At 39.9% G+C, this 25,958-nt stretch overlaps 1 protein-coding gene across 1 annotated transcript in view; it reads left to right on the top strand.

The window, feature by feature from the left end:
• chtf18 (CTF18, chromosome transmission fidelity factor 18 homolog (S. cerevisiae)) overlaps positions 1 to 25,958 on the top strand; it is a 93,120-nt gene that overhangs the window by 46,661 nt on the left and 20,501 nt on the right. Inside the window, exons 18-19 of the mRNA XM_059978662.1 lie at positions 5,204 to 5,334; positions 25,406 to 25,553. Coding sequence (XP_059834645.1) covers positions 5,204 to 5,334; positions 25,406 to 25,553 — 279 coding nt within the window. The remainder of the gene's footprint in view (positions 1 to 5,203; positions 5,335 to 25,405; positions 25,554 to 25,958) is intronic.

Below are 25,958 nucleotides of genomic sequence, written 5' to 3'. Positions count from 1 at the left end.
GAAAGACCTAGACAGCGTGGATATGGAGAGGATGTTTTCTATAGTGGGTGAGTCTAGAATAAGAGAGCACAGCCTCAGAATAGAGGAATGTCCATTTAGAATAGAGATGAGGAATTTCTTGAGCCAGATGGTAGTGAATCTGTGGAATTCATTGGCACAGATTGCTATGGAGGCCAAGTAATTGAGTATGTTTAAAGCAGAGGATGATAGGTTCTGGATTAGGCGAGCATCAAAGGATATGGAGAGGAGGCTGGTGATTGGGCCTGAGAGTGATAGTAGATCAGCCATGACGGAATGGGGGAGAAGGGGGCCGAATACTCTAATTCTTCTGTGTCCTATGGTATAACTGTCTCCCACAGTGTTCTATTATTTAAGTGAAATCCATAGCACAAACTTTTGAGAGGCCTCATTGGATGAAATGTAACTAGAGACCAGGGAGGGGAAAGGAGACTCTTCAATATTGCTCAGAAAGTGTTTGTTAAGTCTTCTGGAAGAATCATGAAAACATATCTAAAGTGGCTCACAAAAATGATTTTTTTTCATAAAATGGTCAAAAAACAATTGTATTCAGGAAATAAACTCATTGAAAATATATCTAACATGGATAGAGCTGTGAAATTCACACAGAACTGCATTTATGACTTTGATCATCCTCTATTAGTTCACATTGACACATTTATTGAAGTAAAACACTGAAATGCATGTTTCTCACTGTATATTTCATCTTGTGTTGTATGTCTGTTTATATCTTTCTTTTGTCTCCTAATCTATGGCATTATTAGTTTTTTTTAAACTTAATCTCATTTTTTAATAACCTATTCTGTGCATGAAATTCTACCTGGTTCCTATTGTTCTCTTTCATTGTCCTCCCTACCTCTTTTTGTCATACTTTAAAATAATGTGTTCGTCCTTGTTCTGATATCTTCAACATTGTTCATTCTTGTTGGAACAGTAGGAATTTGATAAATGGCCAATGACAAGCACGCTCTGGACCTTTGTTCTAAATTGGGATTAGATTTTTTTTATTGTGACTCTATTAAGACTGCAGTCTCTTAAGTGAAACCCAGGTTTTTCTGTCAGAATCATAAATCATTTTTAATCAAGCCTAAAGTTACTTTGTGTTCTGCTGTTTGGAATCAGTTTAAATATACACATAATTCTTTTTTTTTTAAAACAAATATTAAATGCTCATATTTTGGATGTATCTTTCACAAAATTGATCAATATGGATTATTTGCTTTGTACTGTTTACGTTAATGCATTTGTAAGAATGAGGGTAATGAAAAAGAAATTAAGTCCCTCTTACTGGCTTCAGTTTCCACGGGATATTGGTTGATTGGGTAAATGTTGGCTGGTAATTGCGTTTCCTCCCAGCTCTTTCTCCAAAAGAGTGTTTCAATATTGCTTTGTTCACTTCAAAAACAAAATCTGCATATTGATACTTTGAATAATTAGCAAACTTTATTCACACAGACAAAAAATACTTTTGGAGTAGTTTTCTTTTAAGAAGCTTCCTTCAGAAATCTTCTGTTGTCAAACCCTCTTGCAATACTAGCCAAAGAATGTCATGTTCAGAAATTGCAGATGCAGGATCCCTAAAGGGTAACTTACTGGTTGAGTTGATAGTAAGGAAAGCAAACACAATGTTGACATTCATTTCAGAAGGGTTTTAAGACATTGGTCAGACTTCTTTTGGAATATTGTAGTCAGTTTTGGGCTTTTATCTAAGAAAGGCGCTGGAGAGGGTCCAGAGGTGGTTTACGATAATAATCCCAGGAATGAAAGAGTTAACATATTGAGATGCTTTTGATGGCTCTGGGTCTGTATGCACTGGAGTTTAGAACAATCGGGGGAGAGGTCACTGAAATCTACCAAATGTTCAAAGGTCTAGATCAGGGGTCGGCAACCCGCGGCTCCAGAGCCGCATGCGACTCTTTGATCTCTGTGCTGCGGCTCCCCGTGGTTTGTTAGTTTTTGAAATGTAATTCGAAATTTGAAGATAATGATGATCTTGTACAATCTAAATAAAACGTTGTGGCGACTCCATTTCCTGGCACATCCGAACCGGCTCACAATTAGCCACCGTTCCGGCTAAGGGAGATAGCCTACGGGGGTTTGTGAGTACGTGTCTTTTGGAGCATCCGCGCCCACGGGGGGTGGGTTGAGGGAGGCTTAAAAGCAAGGCTGTTTAGTTCGAATAAAGTTACCTTTGACTGCAGTGTCGTTATTTTAGCGCTGCGTGTAGCACACCGCTACAACATGTTTTTTAATCGCTATTAATATACGTCACAACTGCCAATGCCTGACACCCGCCAGTGCGCGATTTCTTTTAATTTTTCGATCCAAGGTAGGCTAACTATGGAGTAACCTTCAATCCAACGTCTTTTTTTCGTTCAAAATGTTTTTGTTGCATGCAGAAATGTAATTTCGTTTTCTCTGCAGGAGTTCATCAATTTCATAAATGCAACACATTATAGTTTGTTTATACATAGCATAAAGGCAAAAAAAAACCGTTGTATGCAGTGTTATTTCATTTTAAATGTCAAACGGGTTTTGTGGCTCCCAGTGTTTTCTTTTCTGTGGGAAATGGGTCCATATGGCTCTTTCAGTGGTAAAGGTTGCTGACCCCTGGTCTAGATAGAGTGGATGTCGAGAAGATGTCTCCGTTAGTAGAAGAGTCTAGGGCCAGAGGACACCGCCTCAGAATCAAAGGATGTACCTTTAGAACAACGATGAGAAGCAAGTTCTTCAGCCAGAAGGTGGTGAATCTGTAGAATTCATTGCCACAGACGCCTGTGGAGGCCAAGTCTTCGTGTTTGTTTAAGTCAGAGCTTGAAAGGTTTTTCATTAGTAAAGATGTCTAAGGTTGTGGGGAGAATTCAGGTGAATGGGGTTGAGAGAGAAAGTAAATCGTCCGTGATCAAATGGTGAGGCCCCATGTGCCACCTAGGCACTAAGGGTTCAGACGACGCCGGTCAAATGGTGGTGCAGACTCAATGGCTTAATTCTGCTCTAGTGAACTATGGTCCAAATTGATAGTCATATAGTCGCTATTTGTTGTCACATTTTGGCTGATACATGCAATTGTGTTCTTTGATTGTGAGCATTTTGCCTGCCCTATGATGATTTCAATGATTATGTGGACCACGAAAGGGAGCTTTATTACAGTGATGTCAGCAAAAATGACTGGGACAATATTAAGTACTGGACTTTACTAGGACTTTCAAGTTAAAGATGTTCCTCATGGGGGTGGGAAAAATTCACCCCTAAAAAGATGAAGGACAAGAAGTCAAAAATTTTTTATAGTTAAGTAAATGTGTCTTTGGCAGATCAGCTGAACAGACAAAAACAGCTTTGTGTTGTATTTAACTGTTTAAAAATTTGGTTCCATTTCACTTTTAGAAAGGGTTTACATTTCTTGTGACTACAAGACCCTGTTGGACATTGTTAACTTGGAATGCTGCAAGTACAGTTCATTGGTTTATTGGTAGACGGTTGACTAGGCCTCAAGCCGCAGTGTCACCTGTTTGCAGCCACCCAGGGGTAGGTGTTGGGTTGGGCACTTCACCAAAGTGACGGAGGAGATGTGGCACGCCATCCATGCTGGAGTTGGGGTTGACCCCCCCCAGTGTTCACACAGCAGAAGACAAGATATGTTGTGTTCAGCTGCAGACTGATGCAACATTCATAGGACTCAGGGTCTTGGATTATATTTTTTATGTGACTGCATTTTACTGATATCTTGTATGTGCTTGCTGTCTTATCTGTGCTGTATGTGCCTTGTGCTGTGTATGACTGTTACTACTGTTTTGCACCTTAGCCCCAGAGTAATGCTGTTTCGTTTAGCTGTATTCATGGGTATTCGTATGTGGTTGAATGACCATTAAGCTAGTACTTGACATGCATAAATGCTGTGCTTAGTGTGTTTTACACAAGCTGGTAAGCACACATTTTTACCTTGTAGTTGAAAAACCATTTGACATTGAGGAATGAGTAGAAGATATCACAGGTTTCAGAGCCTGTGCTGACTCTGAGATGCTCCCCTATATGTAATTTACACCAGCTGTGACATTTATGGTAAAAGATGGGTTTGAGTTTGAAGACTGAAGGTATCCTTCGGAGCAGAGTGTTACCAAGATCTATCTAAGATTTTCTAGTGGGTCTGTTTTACGTGTATGGGAAAACGCAAGCTTTCCTTATGCTGTTTGCCTTCATGGTGTTATATGTGCTCATGCACAAATTGTCCTTGACCCTGGAGAGCCAATTTTTTTTTTTTTTTTGGCTCTCTGTTAGTCAGTTCTGCTTGCTCAGGGATTTGCAAAGACTAAAGGTTCAACTAAAATTGTCTTGCAGAATTAATATGGAAATGGAGCGAATTGATAAATGTACTCATTGTGTTCTTTTAATAATACAAAAAAGTCATTAAAATGGAAGAGGTTTTGCATGTCCTGCAGATGTTTTCATAAAAATCCAACTGCTGATGAACAGAATTTTTTGTTTTCTCTACAATGTTGCAGACATTGGGACACAACATTTAGGATTATGTAAAATAATAACATTGCTGGTGTTTGCTAAGGATATATGCTAATAATTGTTTAGCGGTAAGGATGGTTAATTTGAAGAATCTTGGACTAAGGCAAAGGGAGGGCTGTACTTTTGACAATTAGAACCTTAAAAATTGGTCACAAGAGGGAAACTTAAAATTGGTAATAAAGCACCATCACTACCATCCACTGTGTTTTGCTTTTGTCATTAGTTTGCAGTCTCTTGTGTCACTTTACAATATGTAGAGGTTGAAAGGGATATTAAGTGGGATTTCAACTGTTCATGTTGCTGAACAGCATTTGTTCCATTCAAATACAAAATCCTGACTGAGATTTGTCATCCAGAGCACTACTCCCATGCTCCATGAGTGAGTCTTGTGAGCAGCTACTTTGGATTTAAGAGCAACTTTCAAGGTCAAGGTGAAGTTTATGTACAAATATGTGTATGCGCAGGTGCAATGAAAAAACTTATTCATGGTAGCATCGCAGGCATCATAAAAGCAGCATTCACAGGGAAAAAAAAACCCATTAAACACATTTTTACAGTAAAAAAAAACAATTTGAACTAAAAGAAGGATCCAACATGTATGTTTAAAAGAGGACAATTTTTTATTCTGCTTGGAGGCTTATGGTAATGTACTGCAAAACCTTTGTTGCAGGTAAATACCCAGCTATATAGCACCAGAGAGAAGCAGCAGCTGGCTGACCTAATAGGAGCCATGCTGTCTTACAACCTTACGTATCACCAGGAGCGGACGCCTGAGGGACAGTACATCTACTTATTAGATCCGTAAGCATCGTTTCTATTTTCTCAAATTTCTGTTCATTGTATTAGGAAAAAATCACAATTAGTTTAAATATTCTTACGTCTCCTGGCAAAGCTGAATGTATAAACTAGAAAAATTACTTGAAGACAAGTTTAAATGCTTCTAGGAGTGACTTGAGCCTAACAACTTTATTGGATAAGTTGTTAGTAGTTATGTGATGTTTTCTTTAAAATGTAATGAAGTAAGTTATACTGAGGCCAGAGGGGTTTATCCACATTGAAATGGTTCAGATATTGAAAATTCAGTCCTTGACAAGCCCTGGATTTGGGACTAATACAGACCCTTGCCATACCTTAAAAGGTCAAACATAACCTTACCAGTAGGTTTCATTTCCCAGTGTGGACTGTATTGATTGCTGCTGGTGAAGCAGTCATGAATATTTAAATGGCTTCAGTTTCCTGAGTGATGATGTGGAAAGATGAGTTGAGATTCCTGCTTTTACACACCATTGGAGTGTGCTGTTGTGGGCAAATTATGATTTTTTTTTTCAGAGTCTAGATGAGGCAAGCATTCATCTTTAATTGCCCTTGAAAAGCTAGAACTGAGATGACCTCTTCAACAGCTGCAGGCCTTCCAGTGAAAATACTGTACTTCCTTTGTGTTGCTGGGCATGGAGATCCAGAATTTAGACTTGATAACCTTGAACTGGCAATACATTTCAACTCCAAATAGTATGTGGCATTGGGGGGTGGATCCTAGCAGTGTTCCAGTGCACTTGCTACTCGTGTCACTCTTGGTGTTAGGTATTAAAAATTCGAAAGGTTTGGTTGAGTAGCCCAGCTGTACTCTAGCCATTAAGACCAAACAAACCTACTTGATGATGGAAGGAAGATCATTGGTGAAAGAGATGGAAATGGTTGGAGCTAGCACTTTGTTCTGAAGGACTCCAGGGGCTGAGATGATTAACCTCCAAAGACCATAGCCATCTATCTTTGTGTGACTATGACTCTCACCATAAGAGTTTAATATCCTGTAATGCCCATTGACATCAATTCTAATAGGGCTCTTTAAAGCAACATTCAGTCAAATACTGCCTCGATGTGAATGGCAGTCGCTTTCACCTTGCCACTGGAATTCAGCCCTTCAATCCATGTTTGAACCAAAACTGTGCCGAGGTCTAGAAAACTGGCTAGTGATGAACCAGTACTAATTGATAGTATAGTTAAGGATGCATTTAATCTCTTTCCGAAAGATTTATTGATGGTAATGAACCAAACTGGTTTTGCCTTAGAAACATTGGGGCACTTTTCTTCTTTGTCAGGTGGGTGTCAGTGTTGTAACTGTACTGGAACAGCTTGGTGAGAGGTGCAGACTCATTGTGTTTGAAGTCTGGTCCCCTAGCCTTTGCTGTATCCAGTGCTGGGCATCTCTTGACATTGTTGTAAAAATTGGCTTCCATGGATTCAAGGATTCTGGGAGGAAGGCAATGTGGATCATCCAATCAGCACTTGTGGTTGGATATGCAGTATTTGCAAGTGCTTCAGTTTTGGCTTGGTGCTAATACCCGGGATCTTGCATGAATGAGAATGGAAATCTTCAAGCTTTCTATTTTCATTTGCTATTTAACCACTATCCATGACAATAGGTGATGGGACTGCAGAGCATTGATCTGATCATTGGTTCCGAGTTCTCTTCCCTTTGTCTCTTGATGCTGGTTTTTGCTATTTAGTATGCTGGGAATCCTGTATTACAGCTTCACCAGTTTCATAGTTATTTTTATGCATGCCTTGTCTTGCTTTTGGCATTGCCTTGTACGTACATTCCTCAATGAACCAAAATTGATTTCCCCTGACTTGTAATGATAGAATGAGAGATTCCATGAGATAATAGATTGAGGAGGTGTATGTTTCTGCTGCTGCTTTCATACATCTCGTGTACACCCAGTTTTATGCTGCCAAATCTATTCACAGGAGTTAGAGAGTCATATAACATGGAAACCCCTTTGGCCCAAATTTTCCATGCTGTGTTGCCCATTGAGTTTGTCCTCTCTGTCCATAGCTGGTCCCATCCATTCTGGGACCACTTAGCATGAGGCAAAGACTGGACATATGGACTCTATGGTAGAGTTGAAGTTAATGATCCTTTCCTTTAATGTTTTTTGTTTGGGAACAAGCAAGGATTACTTCCCAAAGGTGTCTGAATCTTTACCCACTAGAGATAAAGTGGATCCAAGGCAGCAGGCATATTGAATAAAAGTGGTTGGGTAGGCTGAAGTTGCTTTAAGAAACTTGACAACCTTAATGCTCAGGTAGTTGAACGCATGGCTAACAGTGATAGAAACCAAGATCATGAGTTGCAGGAGGCTAGAATAGGGTGCCTTTCAATCTTAGGATCTAGATCGGGGGTTCCCAAGCTTTTTTTATGCCATAGACCAATATCATTAAGCAAGGGGTCTGTAGGCCCCAGATTGGGAACCCCTGATCTAGATGGTCTCAAAATACCAGTCACTATTCAAATTGTGGATTTAAAATGTTTTCTTGAATGAGTTTTCTGTCAAGGATCAACTTTATTCATATATTTGTATTATTTATTTATTTGATTATTTATGATATATTATAGTTTATTATATATCAAACAATAATATTATATTAATTAGAGATGTCCTCCATTGGTTGGGGTCATCCATGGATAACCCTAGCTGTCTACGTTCAGTCAATAATGTAAGCCCGAGCAGCACGATATGGAGAGCAAGATATGGATATGGACTCCCCCTCTCCACAGAGCTGTTGAATCTAAAGGAACGGCAGAGACAGATACAGTTTGGTACCAGTTGTGTTGCAGGAATTGCCAGTCAGCATTGAACTCGACATAGGATTACCTTTGGGGCTCCAGCTCTGGATTTTTCCTTGGGCTTTACTCTTGAAGCCTACCCCAGGAGTGGGTTTAGCCAAAGGCAGTGAAGATTTAAGATCAGAGTTCTCCTTCTAGATGAGTTCTAACCACAGCTGACAAGCACCATCTGCCTGAAATTATATAAATATTATAATAATGATATACTAAAATATAAAAATTATTTATTTGTTAATTGGTCATTGTAAATTGTCACGTGATTAGGCTAGGGTTAAATTGGTGGATTTCTAGGCTGTGCAGCTCATTGGGTCAGAACAGCCCGTTCTGCACTGTATTACTAATTAAATAAATAGATAAATGAGCAGATATCTAAATAAATAGATTAGCATATTTACTCTAATATAAAAGAAATACATTTTCTGTTCAGAGCTGAAGTTGCAAGCTAATTATAGAACAAATGTTTTCATTAGTAATATAAGGTGTGGTTGAGCTCTGGTGGCCTGCTGATTTTTATTTTTACTTTCTTTTGTTGCTCTTCTGCCTATTAAAGGGAAGAAGAAACTCCCCTCGTACTATGGTTTCAAATGCTTTTTAACTAGTTTATAATTAAATCTGGGAGAGGACGTATCCTTATTTCAGGTTATCTAAACCTTAAAGGAGCTGATAATATTACTCCTGGATGTGCCCCAGGCTCATTTGTATACTAATTACATTTTGGAAAAAAGATTTAAGTACCACAGAATGTAGCAAATAGGTTTACAAGAATTCCATACGTTACAAAAGTTTCTAGCAAGGAAACAGACCACTTGGCCCAATTAATTTGTGCAAGTATTTATGTTCTACTCAAACCACCACCCACCTGTACTCATCTTAATCTGTGGAATACCAGAACGAAACAAGATTATTATTATTATTATTACTTTGAAAGATGAAGACTACAGTAGCCATTTTCTCTCAGAGGAGGTTCAAAAAAGGATGTGATAGAGATCTTCAAAGTTATGTAAGGATTTAACACAGAAATTTCTACGTGGAGGTTGTTCTTAGTTGAAGTCGATAATATAACGATTTTAGTTTCCCTCCTCTCCTTTTCTTCCATAGTCCACTGTTCTCTCCTATTTGGTCTTTACATCTTCCACCTATCTACTCCCAGCTTCTTGCTTCATCCCTGTCTGCCACTCACCTACTTTCTTCCTCACCTGGTCTCACCTATCATGTGCCAGCTTTGTACTGTTTCCACTTCCCCTGCCCCCCAGAAATGTCGACTGTTTACTCCCTTCATAGTTGCTTGTGTGTGTGTGGTAATGTAACATAATTGACAAATAAAAAAGTAATTGAGGAGAAACCTGCTTGAGTTCGTGGAGTCGTATAGTACAGAAACGGGCCCTTCAGCCCAACAAGTTCGTGCTGACCATCAGCTTCCCCACCACCCTCCAATTACACTAATCCAATATCAATCTCACATTTTGCTCTCCCCCGCATACTCATAACTCTCCCAGATTCTACCACAAACCTACCCACTAGGGACAATTTACAGTGACCAGTAGGTCTGCCCAACCTATATGTGTTGGTAATATGGTAAAAAAAAAACAGGGCACCCGGAGGAAACCCAGCAATCAAAGGGAGAACGTGCAAACTCCACACAGACAGGAGCTGAAGTCAGGATTGGGTGTGGTTCTCTGGATCTGTGACTCACTGTTTCTACTAGTTGCACCACTTGCTTAGAATATGGAACTTGCTACTAAAAGGAGTTGAGGCAGTTAGCAATGGGAGAACCAAGTAAGTAGATGAAATGGAAAGGAATAACAGGAAATGCAGAAGGCATTAGGTGGAGTAGGATAGTACAGAGTACAAATACTAGATTGGGCTGAATAGGGGTTTGTGTTGTAAAATGTGGTTCCTGTGCTGTAAATTCTACATAAAGACTCCTAAAAAGTACAGAGAGCAATTGGTCAGCTAGATGAATTAGTGAAAGGGGTACAGTGAGAGGAATCGCTGTCATGCTTGTCTGCATTCTGGGATCAAGTTTAGCCTTATCAAAGCATAAAAGTATATTTTTTGATTGGAATTGTTTTGGGTTTTCTTTCAACAAGTAAGTTGAAGTTCAGAGAGAGGACCCAGAAGAGCAGTAACCTGAGTCCTGTTCTGGTTAGCTGCAGCAATTTATATTTGCACTTTACTCTCAGTGTCATCAAAAATAGCTTCCAGTAGTGTTATGGTCATCAGGACTTGGAAGTTCAAGATGTGTTATAGTCTAGGAAATTGGTAGATCTGGAGTAGATTGAGCAAATTCCATTTAAATCTATCATTAGGTTATCTGACTTTTGCGTCAAATGGCCAAATTTGGTTTGTGTGGTTTTTTGGTACTCTTTGGTTGCTGTTCTAACAGCTATGTTAATAAACCCCCTGTGGTACGTTGCCCTTTGTTAGGATATGTGGACTACTACATCAACATGATGAGAGTTCTCTTTGTAACTAACCAATGTATTTCAAAGTCATCAAAAAAATTGGGGGAAAATGCTTGAATACTACACAAGTCAACAGGATGCATTATTGAGAAAGACATCACAGCTGGAAAGCCTTCAAAGAGTTTGCATAGTGTCTGGGAAATAATGCAAAAGTAGAAAAGTCACAACCTGGTGAATAATAACTATTGTATAAGCTCATCTACAGATGGATTGTTCCTTTCCCTCATTTGTTGACAGAAGTATTTGCAATATACTTAAGATGCCTCAAAGTACTTTGAAATGCTTAACATAGTACATTTGCCAACCAATTCAAACAGTTCCAGGTTTGTTAGCCAGTTGAATGATAAGGGAGAGAGCCACCATTACACATAATTGGTTTCATCATGTTCTTCAACTGATATTAAAGACTAGGGAATAAACAAATCCCATAATAATAATAATTTGAAGAAGATGCTGCAATAAAACCACTCCTGAATAATATTATGATATGAAATGAGATGCATTTCCATCCTGTTCTGGTATCTCCTGAGTTCAATGTTGTTAACAACAAAAATACATCTACAAATTTGCTAAATTTGTTCAAATTTAGTATGGGTGTTAATCACTTTTCTTACTGTATCTTCCAGGGGATGCTGGCAGGCACTAGCAAATCCTGTTTTGCTCCTGACAGTAGCTTTAACAGTTCTAATTTATTTCAAGTCGGATCCTCTTGTTATTTACTGTAACCACTGTATAATTAGTCTGTGATCAAACTGAAAAGCTCCCGCACCATATTATTACAAAGTACAACTGCCCTTGGGCCTATGCAAGAAACAGCTGTCACTCCTCATAATCTTGTGGTTAATCTGCCTAAGTATTTTCAGTGTAATCATACTCGTATATTATTTTGAAGTGTACTTCTCTATTAGAGAGAGAGAGAGCGAGATAGATAGATACTTTATTGATCCTAAAGGAAATTACAGTGTTGCAGTAGCATTAGAAGTGCACAGATATACAAAATATACAAATATTAGAAGAGAAGTAAGAAAGAATTTCAAAAAATGCTACCTCAGTCTAACGGTGGGGAGGGGAGGGGTCATCACTTGCCCAGCTATAGGTTGATTCATTGTAGAGCCTAATGACCGAGGATAAGAATGACCTCCTATAGTGCTCTTTGGAGCAGCGCAGTTGTCTTAGTCTATAACTAAAACTGCTCCTTTGTTTAGCCAAGGTGACATGCAGAGGGTGAGAAAGATTGTCCAGAATTATCCAGATTTTCTGTAGGGTCCTTTGTTCTACCACAGCCTCCAGTATGTCCAAGTTGACTCCTATAACAACGCCAGTCTTTCTAAGCAGTTTATTGAGCCGGTTGGCATCACCCGTGTTGATGCCATTGCCCCAGTACACCACCGCATAGAAGATTGTTCTGGCGACAACAGACTAGTAGAACATGTGAAGGAAAGGCCTGCAGACTTCAAAGGACCTCAGTCTCCTTAGGAAGTAGACTCTGGCCATTCTTGTACACAGCCTCTGTGTTGGTGTTCTACTCGAGTCAAGTAATTACACCAATTATTGACAAGCTGCTGAGTTTCCAGTATTGTAATATGCACGAGTTACCTTGCAACTGGAAACGAGATAGATGATAAATCACTGGCATGACATTTATACAGAAGTGGACAGCTTGCAAAGTCATTTGAGTGTACTTCCTGTTGGCTCCAACTGAGTACTTAATCCTTTGCTTTTATTTGTTCAATAGTCAACAGTTTTGTTTGGAAGGATCAAAGCTGCATTCCTTTAGGGTTAAGTTGCCTGCCTGCAAGTGGAAGAATAGAATGGAGCACTCTCTGGTGGGGGCTGAGTAATTGCATGCATTAGCCAGACATGATACCATTACGCATGGCACTACCGATAATGGAGTAACTAGTTCAGGGTGTTAACTTCCTTCTGGCCTTCTTCCCTCCCCTTTCTGATTCCACTTCTCACCTTCCTTATTTACAAGATTTCACTGTCTGTGGTCTCTTGCTTCCATGTTATCTTCCAACTTCTATTTCTGCTTCCACCCTCCCTTTCCTTTTGTGGTTCCATCTGCTTCTTTTTCCTCCTGTTTTCTTACCCGTCACCTTCCAGTCACTGGATCCTTGTTTGAATGCTGCCCACCCCCTCCATCTAGTCCTTTCTGTGTATCATCTTCCTCTTCACCTGGTTCCACCTGTCACCAGACAGCCCTTGCCTTGCCCCTCTAACTCACCTTTTTACAATGACTATTTTCCCTGTAGACACAGTCTCCAATCTCCCTTTGCTTACATAGATCCTACTTGATCTGCCAAGTGCCTCCAGTGGCTTGTTTTATTTTGTTCTAAATTCTATAATCTGCTACATCTTGGTATCTGAAATTGATAGATATAGCCTTCTACTGAAGTTGGGAATTTTTCTCTTACCAAATCTGGAAGGATTGTTCCTCTTCTTACAAAATAAGCACCCTCAGCTCTAACTTCCTCGTTTGAATCCATCCAATCTGGATTGTCAAACCTGCCACAGAGCTAAAATAGAAATCAAAGTTATCCTTCTCTAATACCACTCTGTCAGCTGCACTTATCCCATTTCATTGTTCATCCTGAGCATGGACATGGCTTCTCTTCCCAAGTCCAAGTCAACATTGGTTTCTAATTTAAATACTGCCTCCTCCAGAAACATGCAGTAACTATCATTAGTCTATTAATGTCACTCTCTTCACCGTCACTTGTGTTGGCCCCTCCACTCAGAATGAGAACCAGCTATCACTGTCATACATGATGTGAAATCTGTTGTTTTGTGGCAGTCCAGAGATATAAAATTCCTCTAGATTACAAAGTAAATAAATAGTGCAAAAGAAAATAATGTGGCAGTGTTCATGAGTTTATGGACCATTCAGAAGTTAAAGCTGTTTATCCTTTCCACCGCTGACCCCACAGTGAGGACTGGTGTCTGTTCTCTAGCTTCCCCTTCCTGAAGTCCAAGATCTGTTCTTGGGCTTGCTGACATTGTCTGAACTCAAAGGGTGTTGCAATGACAAACACACACCCAAATTGTCCAACTCGCATCCATTATAGGGCGAACATATCGTTCCTGTAGTTAAATATTCAAAAAAAACAACCATCATTTTTGTGTCTAAGAACTCTTTGATTCCAAGATGTTTTCCATTCCCTGGTAACTGGATGAATGAAAAATAATCATTGGTCATCTTCATATCTTGAAATGGAGTGCAGTTTTAAACCTTGTGTCCTGGAAGCTATCGCCTTTTCCATCTCTATAATATTGCTCAACATCAGCCTTGATTGGTGCATCACTGTAATACTGAGCTAGGATAGAGCTGCAACTCAGCTCCAGAGACCATGGGTCCTCAAAAACTGTAAGAGCTTGGATCCTTCAGATCAGCTAATGAGACAGGCAAGACCTTGGATTAGTATCAACTTGCATTGCATTAGAGACTGAGCTTGCATTTTGTGCTCTAATCTGTAGAATGGGATTTGAATCTACAACATACTGTCTGAGTTGAGTGCTATTGGCTAAGCACAGTTGAAACTTAACCTGCTGAGACAAAGCTCTCCCGTAAGCTTTGAAAAATTAATTATTGATTTTTTTTTTTGTCATTGAGGTCCATGTTTTAAGAGCATAGAAAATAAATAAATTGGGGAATGGCTTCTTCTGTTCATTTAGTATGCACTGCCATTGCACAAGATAATGGCTGATCTTCTATTTTCTGCACCATTTTCTATCTTGTATCTGTAGTCCCTTAATTGGTCATTTAAAAAAATCTCAGTTTAGGAATCAAATGGAACGAGCTTACTTAGACATCTTGGTCAGCATGGATAAGTTGGGCTGAAGGGCCTTTTTTCATGCTTTATCACTCTGAGAATCTAAGCACCCATGTGTGATCTCTATAGTGGATTGGATCCACAAGCCTGTAAATCAGAGGTGCAGTTCCACCATCAGAGGAAAGGATTAAACTCTCAATTTCTGACATTAAGACCTTGAGGTATTCAACCCAGTGAATACCATAACACAGGAAAATTGACAACAGTCTGCTTTAATTTTAATTTTGCAATTTCTGTGGTGTAGGTTTTTATAGTAACATTCATGTGATTTCAATACGTGCAGTCTGGAGATCAGTTACTCCAAAGGTCAAATTCATCTGCTTATATCTGAAAATCCCTCTCTTCAGCTCATGGCTTAGTGATGTTGCATTTCCGTCTCGTTTCCTTTACATTCACAAATCTCCAATTCTCCAAGAACTGAAGAGAAAATCCTCCGACAAAAGTCTAAAACCAACACGGGGGGAGCTACTCCTGATCAACACACAACTAAATGATGATGATGTACTGGCATCTGGAAGTCAGAAATAAACACTCATTTAATCAGTTCCACAGACAGATCACCATCAACTCTCCTTGATTCTGTCTTGGGGCACAGTTCACTGCAGTTTGCACAGAGGAAGCAGTCGGTGGGAGAGAGGATGTGTTCTTCTACAGCACAACCTGAGACTAACCAGCCATCGCTTCCGATCCACCAACTTACAATTCAGGCACGGTGCGATGAGACGATTCTGATAACTAACTGGGCATTGCCCCTGGCTGTGGCTCTCTTCCTGCTTTGGCTCATCTATGCGTTCATCTACCTGCCAGCTATAATGCATCGGTCGATGGTGGAGAATGCGATGAGAAACCTTTCTCAAGATTTTGAATACAAACACGCCGGTCGCCTCAACTCAAATTAGAAGCTTAAATTCCGACAGAAGCAAGGGAGAGGTGGGTGGGAGGGATGTTTGGGAATCATGCTGACCAGTTCAGTCATGCAACAATGCTTTTACTTGGATGCTCATTAATGTACTACAGATTTGTTACTGCCTTTATCACAGCCTGTTCATTTTGGGGATGGAGAGATGAGAGTGGCAATCTTCTCAAGGTAAAAACAGTGTTTGGAAATTATGAACTTGGCCCAGCCTTCTAGATTACTAATCTGTAGGCTTGATTTCAACAGAAGATGGAACCGAAGGCTGACTCCTGTGCCACAGCCGAGAGAAGGAACAAGAAGCATGTACTGAGTGGATTGTGTTTTTAAAAGCTGGTGGAATTCTGAAGAATTTTCACTTTAATTCTGCATGAATTGGAACTACCTTGTAATATAGTAACAGTTATTCATTTTCTTTAGTAATGTCATTTCCTTTTTGGAAGTTTACCTAACATTGCCCCACAGAGCATTCTCGAACTGGACCAAGCAGGAAGGACAGAGGGAATAAAATGAACAGACTGAATTTGATATACTGTGTACATCACCAGGGAATCAAAACCTGATTCTTAGAAAACCTACTGACTCCTTGCCACTTGGGGTACAACTGCCATTCTATAAGTTGGCTCAAGTACAAAGACTGTTGTGGAATGATTTGTAACGATTTAAACTTAAAATGAGAGCTATTGTTTGATTAGGTGATCCAGCATTTTATTCTGTTGCCATTCTGTAGCTGTGTTAATCATGGAATTAGTATGAGTATCTCCTTGACTTAGTCCTCCTTATCAAAACACCTTGGATTTCAGCTAGCATATTACACGATACTCCATGCAGTATTGACGGGACCATTGCGCTTAGGTGTTCTTGCTTTCATGTGAAGCTTCTGCCCATTGAAGTTGTTGAAGACCCCAGTAAAAGGGGAACAGGAAGCTATACTGATATTTTTATTCAGCTTTTCTTCCCTCTAGTAATTACTTGTTAAATGAAAGCTCTTAAAGGGCTCTTAGTTTGGAAAGTTCTGCATGCAATCTGTTGCCATACAAAAGGCGAGTTCATTATTTTCTGACATAGTAGAGGGCAAGAATAGTTTTGTCTTTGGTGTTAGATACTATGGCTAAAGCAAATGTTCTTGATAGCTGCTTTGAATCATTGTGGAATCAGCCATGCTTCACTGGTTGCAAGGTGACATATGCCAAAAAATATCTTGAGTGTAAGCAGAATTTCCTCAATCATTATATGGACTTTTGTAAAAATGCTCATCATTTCTAGTCTGTGGGGAGGAAATTTGGTAGGATACTGAAGAACTAGTAATGATTGTGCTTTCTAATGTGCACAAAGGCCCAGGACTTGGGTGTTTAGCAAAGCTGCATTGAATCTTGTTTGCTAATTTGTTGATTTTGTCATAAAAGTTCCTATATTTTATTTATGTCGGAATACTGTCTTGTATCCAGGCATTCAAGATAATGTTTTCAAAATATAACAACTTCAGAGATTCTCTTAAGTTCAAAATAACTTACTGGAATTTTCACTTAACCTAATAGTGGTTTAAAATGCTCTTTTAGATGGAGGTTGCTGAATATTATAGTTTTTTTTTTAGTTTTATATTACTTAGAGATACAGCACAGTACAGGCCCGTACAGTACAGCGATCCTGTGCTGCCTGATTACACTCATGTGACATAATAAGCTACTAAACCATACGTCTTTGGCATGTGGGAGGAAACCGGAGCACCCAGGGGAAACCCACGCGGTCACAGGGAGGATAAACAAACTCTTTACAAATAGCAGAGGGACCTGCGTTGCTGGCACCGTAATATAATTTACACTAACCACTATGCTACCCTGCAACTCGGGTGGGGGGAGCTCATTATTACTATTTATAGCGAGGAGCCCATTACTATTACTGTCAGATTTTCTTCCCACCCAACAATATCATGCTTTTAAATGCTAGATTTTTCAAAGTCTGTATGTTTTAAGTGCTTGAAAATTGCAAGTGTTGAATGTAAAGTATGGATACTAGAGGAACAAGTGGAACTATGTACTGTAGCTATTATTACATTTTGGACTATATTGGTGCTGTTCTATATCAATGAATGTAGCCAGTATTTCAGAATCTATTGCCTATCAGCGATCTCAAAGCTTCTTTACCCAACAACTCTTCAGTATCAGCTATATTCACAGACCCATTTGGCAAGTAAATGGAAGAAATTAAACAAAAAAAAATTGGACTAAAATTTATTAGGAAGGTGGTGATTTTAATGGAGCTTGCAGTAACTAATGTATAATCCTCCAGCATTTTGGTGTGAAGATGCCCTTTGCATTGAAACACAGCATGCATTGCAGATAATTTATAATGCCATGGCATTCCTGGGAATATAGGCATATTACATTTCCTCTTCTCAAGTTGCACATACTATATCTGTTTTGAAGACGAGATGAAAAATGAATGGAAAACTAGAGGATTGGGAAGCTTTTATAAACCAACAGAAGGCAACTTAAAAAAAACAAAAAGAAGAGAGAAGATTAAATGTAAAGGTAAGCAAGCCAATAATATAAAAAAGGATACCAAAAGATTTTTTTCAGATATATAAAAAGTAAAAGAGAGACAAGAATGGATATCAGACCACTGGAGAGATAATAAAGGGGACAAAGAAATGATAGTCAAACTTTTAAGTATTTTGCATCAGTCTTCACTGTTGAAAACAGCAGCAGCCTGTCAGAAATCTAGAGTGAGTGTAGTTGCAATTACTAAGGAAAATGTGCTTGGGAAGCTGAAAGGTTTAAAGGTAGATAAGTCACCTGAACCAGGTGGTCTACACCCCAGGGTTCTGAAAGACAGAGCTGAAGAGATTGTGGAAGCATTGTTAGTGATCTTTTAAAACTCACTGGATTCTGGAATGGTTCTAGAGGGCTGGAATATTGCAAATGTCATTCCACTCTTTTGTTTCCCTCCCTTCTTAAATAAAGGAACTAAAAGGCCAGTTAGCCGGACTTCAGTGGTTGGTAAGATGTTGGGAGTCCATTACTAAGGATGAGGTTTCAGGGTACTTGGAGCCACATGATAAAAAAGATCAAAGTCAGCATAGTTTCCTTAAAGGGAAGTCTTGCCTGACAAATCTATTAGAAATCTTTGAGGAAATAACAAGCAGGATAGATAAAGTAATGTCAGTAGATGTTGCTTACTTGGATTTTCAGAAGGCCATTGACAAAGTGCCACACACAAGATTACTAAACAAGAGCACATGCTATTACAGAAAAGATACTCGTGTGGATAGAAGATTGGCTGACTGGCAGCTGACAAAGTGTGGGAATAAGAGGGGACTTTTCTGGTTGGCTGCCATCAGCTGGTGGTGTTCTGCAGGTGTTGGTGTTGGGATTGTGTCTTTTCATGTTATATGTCAGTGATCTAGTTGATGGAATTGATGGTTTTGCAGCCAAGATTGCGGATAATGCAAGATAGATGGAGTGTGAGTAGTGCTGAGGAAGCAGGACATCTGCAGAAGATCTTGGACAGATTAGGGGCACGGGCAAAGAAGTGGCAGATGGAATACAATGCAGGGAAATGTATGGTCATGCACTATGATAGAAGTCTAGACCTTTATTACTGTTTTCCGAAGGGGAAGCAAATCCCGAAATGCAAGGTGCAAAGGAACTTGGGAATACTCATACAGTACTGGTTAACTTGCAGGCTGAGTTGGTGAATGTTAGCATTCATTTCAAGAGGACTAGAATATAAAAGTAAGAATATAATGCTGAGGCTTTGTAAGTCATTGGTCAGAATGCACTTGGGATATTGTGTGCAGTTTTGGGCCCTTTATCAAAGAAAAGATGTGCTGGCATTGGAGAGGTTGCAGAGGAGGTTCGTGAGAATGATCCTGAGAATAAAAGGGTTAGCATTTGAGGAGCATTTGATGGCTCTTGGCCTGTACTTGCTGGAGTTCAGAAGAATAAGGGGCATGGAGTCTCATTGAAACCTATTGAATATTGAAAGACCTACACGGAGCAGACGTGGAGAGGATGTTACCTACACTGGGAAAGTCTACGACCAGTGGGCAGAGCCTCAGAATAGAAGTACAGCCCTTTGGAAAAGAGATGAGGAGGAATTTCTTTAGTCAGAGGGTGCTGAATCTGTGGAGTTCATTGAAACAGATGACTGTGGATTCCAAGTCACTAGGGTATATTTAAAGCGGACTTTGATAGGTTCATGATTAGTAAGGGTATCAAAGGTTATGGGGAGAAGGCAGCAGAACAGGATTGAGAGGGATAGTAAATCGGCCATGATGGAATGGTAGAGTGGGTTTGATGGGCCAAATGGCCTAATTCTGCTTCTATGTCTTACAGGTTTATGTGTTATAATGTAATCAGGCTTCTCTGTTTCACTGTTTATGTCATAATTAATTTTCTCTAGTCCAATTAACTCCCTCTATTGGTGGCCTGCTGCAAAATAAATGTGAGTAGTGATTAGCAAGTTCAACCTTGTTCTTTTTTTCTCTATGATCCACAGAAATCTAGAAAAGAATAGGTTTTACTTGAAAATGTCCTTCCCCATTCCAGAAAACACCAGTGAGCCCTTCATATCATCCCAAAATGGATTTTACTCCTTGAACTACTTTCTGATCCAGCAAATGTGAACTCTGAGCACTGATCTTTGTGGGTATATAATGTGTTCTTTAGTCATCCTGTACAAAGCATTAGACTGATCCGCATATTTCTGATTGGCAGTTATAATCTGCCTAAAACCGTCTATCCTGTTCTTTTTTTTTCTGTTTAGAGATTTGCTGTGTTGAAAGAGAGGGAATAAATTTGTTTCTGACCTCAATATAGCATGTATTATCAAACAAAAACCAAACCTACACCAAATTTGTAATACCGTCTCTAGTGGACAGACGGCAATGCAGAAGTCTGGATGTGGCTATCTGCCTATTCATTAGTACGTATAAAGTTGCAGTTTTGATTGTGGGCTGTACAGGTTGTGCAGTATATTCTTTGTGTGTAGACCTGAAGAAAGTGTGCAAGGTGAAATCACATTTGTTACACTTGGTTAACTCAATGCATCTACATTTTTCAGACCAGGTCACCATGGAATCCAGCAGCAATGCTCTGAGTCTGTGAGACCACTTCTGAGGTAGCTGGTCACATGTATCGGGGATCATCATTTTCAAATTCTGATGGGAATATGGATAATAAAAGAAAGCATTTTCAAACAATCAGCTGAAATAATTTAAATAAAGTCGCTTATTTAATCCACAGTGCTCTGTAAACTTGAGTAAATACCTGGATAGCTAAAAACAATTTCTGGTACATGGAAAGAGTTAGGGACCCACTTCCAACAATAACTTGGAAACAGAAGGTAGCCTACTGAGCTTTGGGTCTGGCAATTGTTACTCATTCATAATAATTTCTTATATTCATCTGAGACAATGGTGTTTATCATTTATTTTGAAGTGTTTTGTAAAGATGACACTTTTAGAACCTTCATTGTGAATGTACATCATGGGTTCTCAGTCTTATTTTCCAGTGGCTCTTGTGTGAACATGAACTGACATCACTCTAGTTCCCCAATTAACTTTAACAGCAAACCCTGTTTTCTGAAGAAAACCCTGCATTAGTAGTAAGGGCCTTTTTTTTTTTGCATTATGCTTTCAATGTCATAAACTCTAGTTTGGAACTTCTGAGAATGGACTGAATATTGAGTGAACAATGAGGAATACTGATCAAACTCTTGCTGCTAAAGTTGAGAGAATGATGGTTGAAAAAATCAGATTCAACAAGAAATGCCCCAAAGTGGGAACTACAGGGGAGGAGTCTGCACCTAGGTTTGAACTCTAGAATTGTACAGCACAGAGGCAGGTCCTTCCAGCCAACCATGAGACCTTCCTTTTCTAATCCCATTTGCCTGCATTAAGACCATAAAATCAATACCTTTTCTATCAACTACATCTTTGAATTTGAGAGAAAACCAGAGTACCTGGAGAGAACACACATGGTCACAGGGAGAACATACAAACTCCCTGGAGACAGCAGTGGGAGTTGAACCCCAATCAGTGATTGCTGGTGTTGTAAAGCATTGTACTAATCGCTGCACTAGCTGTTGTAATTGTAACTGCCTCCACTATCCCTTCTGGTACCCCATTCCAGATCATCACCATTCTGTGTGGAATAGCTTCCCCTCAAACTTCTTTTGAAATTTTTACTTCTCTCACCTTAAACCTGTGCTGTTTTATTCTAGACTCCCCTGCCCTATCTTCTCTTTGACTCTCATAATTTTACACACCTCTGTAAAGTCACCCTTCAGCCTCCCACAAGCCATTGAAAAGGAATCCAGGCTGTGCAATCTCTCTTTTATCTGCAACTCCCCGGTGAATTTTTTCTGCACTCTCTCTAGTGCTGCCACATCCTTCCTGTGGTGTGGTGAGTGAATGGCATACAAAACTCTTAAGTGCAGCTTAACTGATGTTTTATACAACTTCAACATGACATTTAAGGTGGAAAGAGAGCAGAGGAGATTTTCATGGATGTTCCTGGGACTTGAGGAACTGAGTTATGTCAAGAATTTGACTCAAATTGGTAGGAAAGTTATGAAAAGGATTTAAAAGGACCACTAAGAACTAATGCATGTCTGAGCAATCTAGATACATGTTAGAAGTAGCAGGGACCCATGTAATGCTGTGGAGATGTGTAATTATGCATGGTTTAAAAGAGTAGCATTTTCAACATAGTACTGTGGTGTAGAAGCAGAAATTGAAAGATATTTATGGTTATTCATGCAAAACTGCCTTTAAAAATTGCCTTAAACATCCCAAGGCACCCCCACAAATTCACTTCCAGGATCATGCAAGCAGCTTGCAAGTGTCATTAAAAACCTGTTTCCCAATTTGTTCTTTACACGATAGATACAGCAAAGGCTGCTATATCAGATGGAATCCCAGCTGTACTCCTAACTTCCTGTACTCCAGAACTAACTGTTCCTCTTTCCAAATTGTTCTAGTAAATGAAAACACAGGTGTCAATAAGATAATGTAGAAAATTGCCCCAGCATGTCCTGTTCACAAAAAGCAGACAAATCCAATTCCATTACTTACGCCCCAGTCATCTATACTCGGTCATCAACAGTGTGACAGCAGCTTTCATTCATGGTGCTCTCAAGTGGTACTAGCTCATGATAACCTAATCACCCCATTTGGATTGCATTCTGATCACTCAGCTCTGGACCTGAATACAACCTTCGCCCAAAAATGGAGGACCAAAGAGCTATTTTCCAGTGGTGATGAGAGTGACTGCCTTTAGTCAAGGATCTTGACCATGTATTTCACTTGACTGGCACCTGATCACCCGTAGGTTTCTTCAGACACATGAAGCGTAAAACAGAGTCGAGACCACTGGAAAATGATGCTGGAGAGGTAGTAATGAGGATCAAGGAAATGGCAGATGAAATGACCAAGTATTTTCAATCATCCATCACTGTGAAAGACACTGCCTGTATGGTGGAAGTTACAGAGTGTCAGGGGTCAGAAATGTATGAAGTTGCCATTACTAGAGAGAAGGTTCTTGGGGAAACTGAAAGGTCTGACAGGAGATAAGTCACCTGGACCAGATGGTGTACATCTCCAGGTTCTGAAGGGGGTGGCTGAAGAGATTGTGGAGGCATTAGTAATGATCTTTCAAGAATCACTAGATTCTGGAAAGGTTCCAGAAGACTGGGAAATTGCAAATGTCATTCCACTCTTCCCTTCAAGAAGGGAGAGAGGCAGAAGAAAGGAAATTATAGGCCAGTTAGTCCGACCTCAGTGGTTGGGAAGATGTTGGAGTCAATTGTTAAGGATGAAGTCTCAGGGTACTTGAGACACATGATAAAACAAGCCATAGTCATCATGGTTTCCTCGACAGGAAATCTTGCCTGACAAATCTATTGGACTTCTTTGAAGTAGTAACAAGCAGGTTAGACAAAGGAGTATCGGTTGATGTGGTGTACTTTGATTTTCAGAAGGCCTTTGACAATGATTGGGATAACGGAATTGATGGCTTTGCTACAAAGTATGCAGACAATATGAAGAAAGGTGGAGGTGCAGGTAGATTTGAGAAGTATCAGAAGGACTTGGACACAGGAGAATGGGCAAAGAAATGGCAGAGGGAGTACAGTGTCGGAAAGTGTATGGTTATGCACTTTGATTGAAGAAATAAAAAGGCTGACTATTTTCTAAATAGAGAGAAAATACAAAAATCTGAGGTGCAAAGTGACTTGGGAGTCCTTGTGCAGGAATCCCTAAAGGTTAATTTGCAGGTCAAGTCTGTGGTGAGGAAGGCAAATGCAATGTTAGCATTCATTTCAAGAGGGCTAAAATATAAAAGCAAGGGTGTAATGTTGAGGCTTTTTAAAGCACTGGTGAGGCCTCACTTGAAGTATTGTGAGTTTTTGGGCCCCTTATCTTAGAAAGGACGTGCTGATACTGGAGAGAGTTCAAAGGAGGTTCACAAAAATGATTCCAGGATTTAATGGCTTGTCACATGAAGAGCGTTTGATAGCTCTGGTCCTGTGTTGACTAGAACTGAGAAGAATGAAGGGTGTTGAAAGGCCTTGATAAAGCGGATGCGAAGAGAATGTTTCCTATGGTGGGAGGGTCAAAGACCAGAAGACACAGCCTCAGGATAGAGGTGCGTCCTTTTAGAACAGAGAGGAGGAAGCATTCTTTTGCCAGAGACTGGTGAATCTATGGAATTCATTGCCACAGGCAGCTGTAGAGACCAAGTATTTACGTATAGATTGTTAGATTCTTGATTGGTCTGGGCATGAAAAGGTACAGGGAGAGTCATTGGGCCAAATGGCCTAATTCTACTCTGTCTTACGGTCTTATGGTCTTGCCTCCACTAGTGGTGCATGCACCGTGGCTGCTGTATGTACCATCTACAAAATACTGAAATTTCCCTCCAGTCTAATCTAACCGCACCTCCCAAGCCATGCAGTCTACATCCAGAAAGGTCAATGGCAGCAAGTGCATAGAAGCACTAGCATCTGCAAGTTACCCTCCCAGATGCATGCCATTCAAATCTAGGTCAGAATCCTGGAGCAGCCTTCCCTGCAGTATGGTGGGAGTACCTTCAGAAGCACTGTGCAACCATTTAAGTAGGCAGGTCACCATCTTGACAGGCAAGAAATGTTGACCTTGCCACAACCTCCAGTTCCTGAAAATAAACTTTAAAAAGTATTGAATCTATTCTCATGTTTTTCATGTTGTATAACTGTAGGCAGCAGGCTGAGGGTAGCAGACACCAAAAGAATCAACAAACTCATTCGCAAGGCCAGTGATGTTGTGGAAGTGGAACTGGACTCTCTGACGGTGGTGTTGGAAAAGAGGATGCTGTCCAAGTTGTATGCCATCTTGGACAATGTCTCCCATCCACTCCATAATGTACTGGCTAGGCATAGGAGTACATTCAGCCAGAGATTCATTCCACCGAGATGCAACACTGAGTGTCATAGGAAGTCATTCCTGCCTGTGGCCATCAAACTTTACAACTCCTCCCTCAGAGTGTCAGACACTCTGAGCCAATAGGCTGGTCCTGGACTTATTTCCACTTGGCTTAATTTACTTATTATCATTTAATTATTTTTGGTTTTATTTTGCTATATCTCTACTCTATTCTTGGTTGGTGCAACTGTAACGAAACCCAGTTTCCCTCGGGATCAATAAAGTATGTCTGTCTGTCTGTAACACCTCACTGCCCATCAACTAAAACAAAGCACTATCAGGTATAAATTTGAAAACCATGACATAAATTAGCACAGATAGTGAAAAACTTTATTACGACATTTTGGCAGCAGCATAGACTACAGGAGGTTAAGAACTCCAGTGATCCAGGCTGGGGTAGCTGACGGAATAGCTGTAAATGATGGTGAATTAAAATCTGGGTTGTGCAAGTTAAACAATGATAGAGAAAACATTTGTGCCTCAATAAAATTATGGATTTTATAACTAGCGATTGTGGTACACTGTTTTTTGTTGGTTGTGCTGTCAACCTGATCTAACTTTGTTTCACAGTAATGTAGAAGATGTGTGCCGATTTCCTGATCTTCCTGCCCGGAGACCGATGACCTACCAGGCTAAACAGCTGATTGCTCGGGAGATTGAGCTGGAAAAGATGAGGCGTGTAGAAGCTTTGCTAAATAAACGAAACATGGACAAAAAGGTAAACACTCCTCAAATTGATTCTACTGTCATCAATAAGTTTCAATTTTTTTAATAGTTCAATCTTTTTGTATGTTGGAACCACTCAGTGAACTGACAGCTGTCTAAGGCAGGTGATATGGCCTGTGTAGCCTACAAATTCTTTTTCCACTACTTGTTCTCATCCAGCCACCACCCACCCTTCACATCTCCTCTCCCTTCTCTCACTGTGCTGACATCTGTGTATGGAAGAATAAGACAATGTTGTTTGAACACAGCTTTGAGAGACCGACGTAATGCAGGTGTGACCTTTTTTTTGTAACAGCCACTGGTGAGCACTGAAAGCTTGCCTGAGGAGTACACAATGTATGAATTCTGGACATGTGGGAGGACATCCCATAATGCAGGTCCTCCTTCTCATAGTATG

Source organism: Hypanus sabinus, chromosome 9 (genome assembly GCF_030144855.1).
Source record: "Hypanus sabinus isolate sHypSab1 chromosome 9, sHypSab1.hap1, whole genome shotgun sequence".
In the NCBI taxonomy this organism is placed as follows: Eukaryota; Metazoa; Chordata; class Chondrichthyes; order Myliobatiformes; family Dasyatidae; genus Hypanus; species Hypanus sabinus.
This window is presented reverse-complemented; position numbering and strand designations above follow the sequence as displayed.